General features: G+C 41.0%; 1 protein-coding gene across 1 annotated transcript in view; it reads right to left on the bottom strand.

Moving 5' to 3' along the window:
* The window catches only part of CFAP61 (cilia and flagella associated protein 61), an 88519-nt gene that overhangs the window by 47396 nt on the left and 29257 nt on the right, over window positions 1–11866 (bottom strand). The window contains exon 7 of the mRNA XM_081831984.1: window positions 6681–6813. Within this exon, the coding sequence (XP_081688110.1) occupies window positions 6681–6813 (133 nt within the window). The remainder of the gene's footprint in view (window positions 1–6680; window positions 6814–11866) is intronic.

The raw sequence follows: 11866 nt of genomic DNA, 5'->3' as shown, positions 1-11866 counted from the left end.
AAAAAAAAAGAAATAAAGAAAAAATCCTATTCACAATAGTATAAAAAAACAATTGGATTAGAAGAATTAACATTGTTAAAATGTTCATACTGCCCAAAGCCATCTCTAGATTCAGTGCAATCCCTATCAAAACTCCAATGACATTTTTCATAGAAATAGAACAAACTATCCTAAGATTTGTATGGAACCACAAAAGACACCAAAAGAACAAAGCTGGAAGGACACCTGGGTGGCTCAGTTGGTTAAGCGACCAACTCTTGATTTTGGCTCAGGTCTTGAGCTCCAGGTCATGAGATCTAGCCCCAAGTCAGGCTCTGTGCTCAGCAGAGAGTCTGGCTTGAGTTTCTTTCCCTCTCCCTGTGCCCCTCCCCCTGCTCTCTCTCTCAAATAAATAGGGGTGCCTGGGTGGCACAGTCAGTTAAGTGTCTGACTCTTGGTTTCAGCTCAGGTCGTGATCTCAGGGTCCTGAGATGGAGCCCCATGTCAGCTCCACTCTTAGCACTAAGTCTGCATGAGATTCTCTTTCCCTCTCCTTGCCCTTCCCACTTGTGCTCTCTCTAAAATAAATTAAAAAATCTTTAAAAAATTTTTAAATAAATAAATCATTAAAAAAAGAACACAGGTGGAGGCATCACACTTTGATTTCAAATCATATTACAAAGTTACAATAATCAAAACAGTACAGTACTAAGATAAAAGCAGACACAGAAACCAGTGGAACAGAATCAAGAGCCCAGAAATAAACACCTGCATATATGAGCAACTAATATTTAATAAGGGAGCCAAGAATACTCAATGGGGAAATGACTGTCTCTTCAATAAACAGTACTGGGAAAACTGATATCCACATACAGAAGAGTGAAATTGGACTCCACCTCACACCACTCACAAAAATTAACTCAAAATGGACTAAAGACTTAAACATAAGACTTGAAACTGTATAACTACTGGAAGAAAATGTAGGGAGAAGAAGCTCCTTGACATTGTTCTTGGCAACCATTTTTTTGATATGACACTAAAACCACAAGCAACAAAAGCAAAAATTAATAAGAAAGATGACATCAAACTAAAAAGTTACTGCACAGCAAAAGGAACAATCAACACAATGAAAAAGCAATCTACAGAATGGGAAAAAGTATTTGTAAACCATATACTGGAATATTAGATAGGGGGTTCATATCCAAAATGCATAAAGAACTCCTACAACTCAACAGGGAAAAAAAGATCCAATTTAAAAATGGGCAGAGAATCTGAAGAGACATTTTTTCCAAAGAATACATACAAATGATCAACAGCTACATGAAAAGATGCTCAACTTCACTAATCATTAGGAGATGAAAATCAAAACCACAATGAGATATTTCCTTACATCTATTAGAATGGCTATCATCACAAAGACAAGAGATAACAATGCACTGGCAAGAATATGGAGAAAAAGGAACCCTTATGGGGCCCCTGGCTGGCTCAGTTGGTACAGTATGCAACACTTAATCTCGAGGGTTGTGAGTTCAAGCCCCATGTTGGGTGTAGAAATTACTTAAAAACAAAATCTTTTTTTAAAAAAAGTAACCCTCATGTGCTGTTCATAGGAATGTAATTTGCTATAGCCAGTATGGAAAACAGTATGGAGGTTTCTCAAAATATTAAAAATAGAACTGCCATATGACCTAGCAATACTACTTTTGGTTGTATATCCAAAAGAAACAAAAACAGGATCTCGAACAGATATTTGCACTCCCATGTTCATGCTATTCATAATAGCCAACATATGGAAACAATCTAAGTGTCCTTCAACAGATGAATTAATTAAAAATGCGGTATATATGCATACAATAGAATATTATTCAGCCACGAGAAAAGAAGGAAATCCTGCCATTTGCAACAACATGGATGGTCCATGATGGCATTATGCTAAGCAAAATAAGTCAGAGAAAGGCAAATATTATATGATATCACTTATATGTGGAATCTAAAAAAGAACACATAGAAATAGTAAAATTATGGTTACCAGGGATTGGGAGGCGTGTGAAAGGGGGGGGATGTTGGTCAAAGGGCACAAACTTCCAGTTGTAAGATGAATAGGTTCTTGGGATCTAATGTAAAGCATGGTGATTTTAGTTAACAATATTGTATTAGATACTCGAAAGTTGCTAAAAGAATGGATCTTAAACATTCTCACCACAAAATGGTACTGGTAATTACGTGATGTGATGCAGGTGTTAGCTAATGCTATGGTGGAATCATTTTACAATATATAAATGTATCAAATCAACATGGTGTACACCTTAAACTTACACAATCATATATGTCAATTACATCCCAATAAAGCTGGAACAAATAAAAGCCTTCTCTAAAAAACAAAGGCCATTTTGGTCATTAAAAGGCCTGACTGGGGTCTTCATCAATCATTACTTCTCAGTAGTTTTGTCTCATCATGTAAAGACATAGTTTTCAAAATGGTGCTGCTGGGCCCAAATATTCCTTGACTCTTCCTTTATTCATTAGCCTGAAGCTATAGGCCGAATGAACATATATGAAAGTCCTTAAAGGAGAATGCAAAACCTAAATATGAAAAAATAAAAATAACCCTTTCAATGGAGAAGAAACAAATATTATGTACTAGGACCTCAGAATCTAATTTTTAGGGCCAGTTCTCACCTTCAGAAACTAATGCCTTTATCTCCCTCAGGCCATCCTGTCCTTCACCAGATATGGTTTCGTTTTCCATCATACATCTACAGATAAATATTTCACCACTTGGACTGCACACTGGAACGATATGGGAGCATTTTAGAAATGCTGATTATGTCCCACCCTGAAAGATTGATCTACTTGGTCTAAGTATATGTTAGCATCAGGATTTTTAATTGAGATATAATTCAATTACCATAAAAATAAACCTTTAAAGAATATACAATTCAGTAGCTTTTAGTATATTCACAAAGATACACACCTTCAACCACTAATTCCAAAACATTTTCGTCCCCTGGCCCCCCCCATAAAAAAACGCCATACCCTTTATTAGTTGTTCCCCATCTACCTCTTTCTCCAGCCACTGATCTATTTTCTGTTTCTATGGACTTGCTCTTTGTAGGCTTTCATATAAATGGGATCATACAATAGGCGGTCTTTGAGGTCTGGATGCTTTCACCTGGCATAATGTTTTCAAGGTTCAAACATGTTGTAGCATGCATAATCCTTCATTCCCTTTTATCTCCTAATAATATTCCATTGTATGGCTATACCACCTTTTGTTTATTCATTCATCAGCAGATGGACATGTGGGTTATTTCCACTTTTTGGCTATTATGAATAATGCTGCTATGAATGTTTATGTACGTGTTTCTATGTGGACATGTATTTTCAATTTAGGAATGGAACTGCTGGGTTAAATGTTAATTCTATGTTTCACTTTTTGAGAAAATTCCAGATTGTTTTCTAAAGTGGCTATGCCATATTATAATCCCACCAGCAGTCTATGAGGGTTCCACTTTCTCTACATCCTCACCAACACTTGTTATCGTCCCTCTCTTTTATTATAACAATCCTAGCAAGTGCGAAGTGGTATCTCATTGTGGTGTTGGTTTGTATTTCCCTGAGGACTAATGGTGTTGAGCACCATTTCATGAGCTTATTGGCCATTTGTATATCTTTTTTGGGGAAATGTCTATTCAATCCTTTGTCCACATTTCATTTAGATGATTTTTCTCTTTATTGCTATATGAGTTCATTATATATTCTGGATACAAGTTCATTGGCATGGGGATAGTCTAAAAGTCTCCCAAGTGGTTCTCATACAAACTGAGCTTGAGAACTGCTGATGTAGAACCAAGTCTCAAACAGATCATGTTATCAGAATAAAAGAACTTTTGATTCCAAGTTTCCCAAGAAAAGTAATATTCTTTAAATAGCTCTTACAGTTTTGTCAAATAGAGAAATCAGTGTATGAAGAATCCCTGAACAATCATCCTAGAATGCTGAATTCCCACCTTTGAAAGCTTTTCAATAAACTGGCACAACGCAAAGGTCAAATATCCACTTGAAAAAAAAAAAAAACTAATTTGTGGTCATCTTTGCCTGAACCTTGGGATTCTATGAATGAAGTATTCAGGTATAGGGCTGGGTACCCAAGGGTTCTATCCATGTTTGTTGATTATTATGATATGCAAAAGGCAACACAGAAATTCATTCAAAATAAGATTATCTTGTTGTCAAAAACAATCTTCAGTCCAAGCTTATATAAACCTCTTTTAAAGGCCTTTACAGAAATTGCCCTCTATATTTCTCATGTGATGCAAAGAGAACATCTTAGCTCACATTTGAATTGCTTTCTTTTCTTGATTCTTAAAACCATCAACAAAAGGCCGATCTTGTGAGGTCCCTATACACAAGTCAACAACAAGTCATTTGGAGGAGAGCTTCAAGCCTTTAAAATGGAGTACACAAATCTGGTTCCTGAACCAGCAGCATCAATATCACCCAGGAACTAGTGAAAAATGCACATTCTTAGGCCCATCCCAGACTTACAAGATCACACTGTGCTGGGTCCCAGGAATCTGTGTTCTAATCACCCCAAGAAGTCATTTCAATGTATGCTCAAGTTTGAGTCCTTACTACTTTAAAATATTTTCCTCACATTTCTCATACACACATAAAGCAGATGCCATTGGTCACGGCCCTATCCTACCTAAAGCTGAACAGTCACCATACATTCCCTAATTACCCTAAGGAACTAAAAGTCTCAATTTTTTTTTCAGTCAATTTCTCCATACCACTGAGCAGAGGCTGTGAATATTCCTAGTTCAGCATTTTCAACCCTTAAGAATGCCCAAAGCGTCCGATGGAGTAGGACATGAGATAGAATTCCATCATGATATTTTTCAGGAAGGCCAATTTCAGCACACTGAAACCAGCACAAAGGTCTAAAGATACCTCAACACACTTACATTTAGCTATCAGAACTGGGATCGAATCCTCATTATCAAATCATGTGGAGACAAATGCAGAGAAGGAAGCCATAGGTAGCTAAAATTCTGTAAGGGAGCAGTGTCCCTCTGTGAATGCCTCTGGGGGCAGGGCAAGGATGAGAGACAGTCTCAAGTGTTGCAGAGTTGCCCACAGTGGCTGCCCAAGGTGCTGGGTCAGCCTGCTCCCTGCTTTGAGCTGAGACACACCAAATCTAGCCAGCTTGCCAGCTCTCTTCTGTGTCTCTTCTCCCCCGTTTCCCTTGGGTGTAGGTAGACCACAGGGTCTACAGCTGTCAAACCAGAGGGGGTGGGTTCCATCTTTCTTTATTGCCATCCCTACCTCCCATCTCAGTAGAGCCTTCCGGGATGGATGGTGTGGAATCAGGACACTCATAAAGCATGTTCTGAGTCAGCGGTCACGACTGACATGCTCATGGGGCCAGGCTGGTTTAAAGTGGGGAAGATGGCCAGCGGAGGGCCATGAACCCCCAGGACACAGTAGGAATGGTGATGTGCTCAAGGGCACCTGCACTGCCTATAGCAGCAGCTGTTCCATAGCTCCGATTCACTGGGGCCCGACAGCAGGCCTTCTGATACTTCCGGAGAAACTAGAAATTCCAGTTGTTATATACACTTTCCTAATTTTGAAATGCTAGCCACTAATACAACAAAATTTAATCATCTATGACCTAAATCAAATCATGAGAAAACAACGGACAAATCCAAATTGAGACACGCTGCACAAAATAACTGACCTGTGCTCTTCAAAACAGTCATTGTCATGAAAAACAAAGACAGACTGGGGAGTTGTTCCGATTACAGGAGACTGAAGACACAGGACACCTGAGTGCAACAGATGATGTGGATTTACTTCTGCTATCAAGGACTGCCAATACAATCAGAATAAGGTCTGTAGATCAGATAATAGGGCTGTAGGAATCATAACTGCTCCGCTTGATCACCGTACTGCAGTTACATCAGAGAACATTCTTGTTTTTAGGAAATATACACTGAAGTATTTAGCAGTAAAGGGGTCGTGACATCCACAACTTATTCTTAAATGGTTCAGAAAAATATATAAATAAATAGTTCTAAAATAATACATATATGTATATTTATATTATGGTATAAATACATTTATGTTACAATATAATATAAGTAATATAAATATATATGCTTATATATAAAAATAGGGAGAAAAAGCAAGCAAAGAGAATGATAAAGCTAATGTGGTAAAATGTTACCATTTAGGAAATTTCAGTGCCTAAAAGTTTTCTCTAAGTGTGAAATTTTGTTAAAACAAAAAGTTAAAAAGAATTATTTTCCAAGTCAAACAAAATCCATGTGCCAGCAGGATGCTGGTCTGTGATCTCTGGCCTCTGGGATCTTGGGTTCTCAGAAATCCACCCAGACGCCCTCAAGAATCTCTCCCTTTCACCCTAACTTCCATCCCTACCTTCAGGGGCAGGGCAAAGAGTCCACAGCAGCCTGGTATCTGGAAGCACCTCACAAAAACCTACAAACCTAAAGCCAGGTCACGCTGGGAAGGAGGGTGATGTCACCACTCCTAAGCGGGCCTGACACACCACCTGGAAGGGCCTCAGGAAGCAGGGAGGGGATAGCAGCTCTGGGGGAGCTGGGCAAAAACCAGGAGCAATATCACTTATTTCTTTCATTTCACTAAGCGCAGCCCCAGGCAGACTAATCACCAACCTCGCACACGACAGCATGATTCTCTTCGTCTTGGGCCTCTATTAGTTCAGCCAGGAAGTACTCGCCATAAGTTTCCTTCAGGAGCGTATCGTAGCGCATAAATATCGGCATGAGATCATCATGATCTTCCACCCTGTTTAATGCAAAGGCTTCATTAACTTCGGTGTTCGTTCCTTCAGTGGAGCACCTACTATGTGCCAGAGCCTGTTCTAAATGTCAGGGACACAGCAGTACGCTCATGACATGAACTTGCATTCAAACAGGAGAAACAGAATGACAATATAACAAATACATTACTTCAAACATTTCAAATAGTGGTAAGTGCTCTGAGATGGAGAGTGACAGGGTCAAGTGGCCAGGGAAGACCTCTCTGAGGAAGGACATCTGAGCTGGGACCTGAATGAAGAGAAGGGCAGAGAGCTATGTCAAGAGACCTGGGGGTAGAAAATTCCAGGCAAAGGGAACACATTCAGCATATTTGGATATGGAATGTAGGGTAGCATTTGTCATGAGACAGGACAAAAACCTGGGGACAGTATTTCCCCAGTGTTTCAAGGAACATTACTTCTATGACATTGTCCTCAGCATCCCTTTCCTCCTCCAAAAAGAATTCCACTGTCTAAAGACAATTTCCTAGTATATGTGCCTTCTAGAGTGACACGATTATGTATTAAAGACTGAGAAGTACTAGCATAAAGAATATTTAACCTTGTTTATGCATGTACCCAACACTGGCCCATGGTACCCTTTATTCCTATCAAGGTGGATGGAGAACAGAAACCATGGTGCTCACCGGCCCTTCTGACTCAGAGAAAGTTCCAGCAGCTCCCCTGCCATTTGACAGGGTTCTAGGGCTGGTTCCTTTATATTCTAGTTGCCCTTTTAAACTGAGGCTTTTTTTCTGTGGGCAGACTCTGCTCATGATCCCTGGTACTATCTCTGCCCACTGAAGTTCACGGTTCCCTTCATTCCTGTGTCTCTGTCTCTCTTGCTGTTCTCTCTGTGGTCCCTTTATCATTTGTTGTGCTGTTCAGAAGCTGTTCAGTCAGTCCTCTGTCCTTCTTCAGGAGGAATTGCTGTGAAATAGCAATTGATTTGGTGTGTCCATGGAGGAGGTGAGTTCAGGGTCTTCCTACATCGCCATCTTGGACCAGAAGTCTACCCTTTATTCCTTGAAACATCTCCACATTTCCCGTAAAGGGGGAAATGCTGGTTTAAAAATAATGAAGCTCTGCTCACTGTCTTGGAGACACTCACCTCAAATTTCCATTGTCAGGACTCTGCATAGTGACCTTGACAACCAGTGTGGGAGGAGAGGGAGAACCAAGAACCAGGTGTATGGTAGCACGGTGATGCTGGCCCTTGGACTCCATTAACAGTCTTTTCTTCTTTTTAATATACTCTTGGTTATATTTATATTTAGTACACTCTTGGTTATATTTAGTATACTCTTGGTTATATTATATCTATTTTACCTGTCTAGGATGTTCTTATACTTACTCTTATTAAAATGTTCTACCTTTTTGTTTGTTTCCCTGTAATATATCTGATTTGGCTACTAACTTTTATCTCTTCTTCCCTTTACTTTATTACTATGCCATCTTCATCATCCTATTTGGTCTTCCTTTTTTTTTAAGATTTTATTTATTCATTTGAGAGAGAGAGACAGAACACAAGTAGGGGGAGAGGCAGAGGGAGAGGGAGAAGCAGACTCCCCGCTGAGCTGGAAGCCCAACGTGGGGCTTGATCCCAGGACCTGGATATCATGACCTGAGCGGAAGGCAGATGCTTAACCATCTGAGTCACTCAGGCACCCCCCATTTGATCTTCTAATATGTTCTCTTTGACATTAATAGTAGGTTCATCTGAGTGATTCATATGTATATAAAGCTCAGGGCTTTATCCAGATTATATTTATTGCTATACTTCTCATAGCAACCCCAGGAGGTAGGCATTGCCATCTTCACCTCTGTAGATGGAGGAGAGCAAGGCTCATGGGGATGATGAAATGCTCCACCTGAGATGACAGAAATAGTTGGCAGCAGAGCATGTTATGAACAGGTCAGCTTAGACCCTGCCGTCACATACTACACTAAGCGTTCAACAATGCACTTCAAAAATTTACTTCAAAAAATTACTTTGACATTCCTTTTGAAAATGGGTAGCAAGAAACATGAGCACAAGCAAAACAGTTGAGAGGAGACTTTGGCTCAAGGGCCAGAGGTCAACACCATGGGCTCATCCACCCAGCTCTGCCCCAACTCCTGGATCAGATTCCCCCATTCCTGCCACAGCTCTACTTTCCACATCTAAATGCTTTAAAGTGGACAACTGCATGCACTCTGGATGAAAATCTCTACCCTGTACCCATGATGAAACCTTTACCTCTGGTGACAGAGCCTCATTTGTTGGAATGATGTTGGTTTTTCATCAGTAATAAGCATCTTGATGGAAGCATCATCTTGATGAAAGAAATACATATTTGAAAAACTAGATCTCTGCTATATAAAACCTCAGATGTAGGAGAAAGCTAGCCAACAGAGCATGTACAAGAAGGAAGAAACAAAGAGAAGATGATGACCAGTGGGGCTTAAACATAACTCCTCAGGTTGAACCTTATTCTTCACCCCTTGTCAACACTCTCTGGAAGGAGAGACAGCAGAGGGTCCTTATCTAGGAAACCAGGATATTTGCTTGTTATACTATACTATCAACCTGGCAATGATGTCATAACCAACCAATAGTCTCGTCCCACATGCCAGAGCATCAGAGGGATTCTCTAGTGATGAGTCTAAAACGTGGAGCCAGAACTGAGTAATGTATAGAACTGCTGAATCACTATATTGTACAGCTGAAACTAATATAACACTGTGTGTTCATTATACCAGAATTATTAAAATAATGACTAAATACACTTAAACCATGGAGCCAGAAACAAACAGTCTTTAGGATGGATGGGACTGTATCTGACACCATAGCCATTTCACAAGTTATTTCAGGCCCACACTAATTTTTTAAAGTAGTCTTTGACTACCTACCCATCTATGTTTGGGTGTGCACAATCACTGTGAGAGCTACCAGTGGCCACCTGTGGCTGGGCGTACCAAAGCTCCACCAGAAATGCATTGAAGGCTCGCAGGGCTCTTTTGAAAAGATTGGAGAATAAATGCTACAGTGTAGTGGTCAAAGCCTGGGCTGGAAGCCAGAATGCCTAAGTCTGGGTTTAAAAACTGTGACCTTGGACAAATCACTTAACCTCTCTGTGCCAGAGTTTTCTCATCTATCATAAAGACAGTAAATTAAATGGTGAGATGATAATGTGTGGCATGCTACTGTTATTAATATCACTACTACTTAGGTAGGAAGGGTCAATAAGAAAAACTGAAGAACGTTTATAATCAACGCATGGAATGGAAGAGGTTATCATTACAGACGCGTGAATCATTGCGCCGGTTGCCCACTGACCGCTGTAGGTATAAACTTTCCCATTCTGTCCACTATCACTGATCTGTTTAAAACTCTGCTTTCTTCACCTCGCTCCCTTACTCAAAAACTTTTGCTAGCCCCCCCTGTTTCTGGGATGAGCCCAGAGCCCTTAGTCTCATTTTTAAAGCCTCTTTCCATCATTATCAGCAACAATAATACAAGTTGATCTATACTTTGTCCCTAGAAGGGAACCTCACCATCTTCCCTCCTTCTGCCTCTGTCCCTAATCCAGCACTGTGACTCCCTCAGTTATCCAAATTCCGGCATCCTTCAAGGCTCACTTCCCCCCCATACCCTTCAGTGGTTCATCTTCCCAGGCTCCTTTCCCAGGAACCTAATGACAGGGTCAAAACTGGATATCTATTGTCCACTTTTGTGTTAATGTCAAAGCAGAGCATGTTCCCAACCAAGGAATATACTCTTTGCGGACAAAGATGGAATCCTGTGCTTCTATGTAACAAAGCTTAACCAAGACATTCTGAACCCTCTTCTCGACTAGACTTCAACCTTGGTCTATAAAGACTTGAACAAACACCCACATAGTTTCCCTGAGCTCAAGGCCACAACCTGAGGCTGACCCCAGCCCCCCTTGAAGTGCCTTCCTGAGAAAGCAAGGCTGCCAAAAGGATGTCCTACTTATTCCAGCCAACACCTGAGGTGGGGCCCTTGTCTCCCAGTCTCTTTGGGAGGGCAGGAGCCTAACTTCAATAAGCTCCAGCTAGCAAACTCAGATGGGTTTCACAAGGAACAACCGCACTTCCCACTTCTTGTAGTTTTTCATGTCCCTGACTCTACTGAGGCTCTCCTTGCCCCCTCCCAATTCCCTCATTTTCTCTCTAAAAGGCCCAGTCACCTCTGTACAAACCAAAGTTGAGTTCAGTTGACACTGCATGCTTTTCCCTATTGTAATAGTTATTACCGATGAAAATCTGTCCTGACCACTTTAACCAGTCTGGCTTTGTTGACCTTTGACATCTGCATACCCTGCAGGCTGTAGCACAGGAGAAACAGTGACAGCCAATGTGGGCAGGGCCCTTCCCATCCTCAGGATATATGGGTATCCCACACGCACTGGCAGCGCTGAGGGGTGCCATTGCTAAGCCTGTTTTCCAGGTGAGGGACATGTGGCCTGAGGGGAGCCCACAGCCCTGTACTGACTGAGAAACCTGCCCAGGCACTTCAGTGCTAAGCCTTGGTTTCTCATCTACTAAACAGGCAGGGACAAGGACAGCAGGGAGGGTACAATGCAGTGATACAAGGGACTCTCTGTAGGCAGTAAGCCCTCAGCAGCACTTGCTCTGGGGAGACTTCACATTCCCCTGCCACATCCCACACCACCTGGAAACCCCCGCCGACTGGCTCCTCCCTCCCCCCCCCAGCACTCAGGACCTCTGCTCAAAGAACCTAGAACACCCACTGCATTCCAGAACCCACTTCCCCACTTAACCTGCCAAAAGGGCACTGTTAACAGAGGGGAGCTTTTCTCCATAAAGAGTCCTGAATGATACTTGTTTGAAAAAACAAAAAAGATTCTAAAAGAGAATAGCCAAGAAATCCATTTCAAACACTTTGCCAAAAACAAAACCCCACATTGATATTAACAGAGATAATTGTTGTAAATAATTCAATTATTCATTCATTATTATTCAATGAAGATAATTCAATATCCTAGTCCTTTTAACTCAATTGAGACCCCTATC

Source organism: Leptonychotes weddellii, chromosome 10, assembly GCF_054177405.1.
Source record: "Leptonychotes weddellii isolate Sample4059 chromosome 10, ASM5417740v2, whole genome shotgun sequence".
Lineage (NCBI taxonomy): Eukaryota > Metazoa > Chordata > Mammalia > Carnivora > Phocidae > Leptonychotes > Leptonychotes weddellii.
Note: the sequence above shows the minus strand (reverse complement) of the source record. Positions and strands in the feature narration are given on the sequence as shown.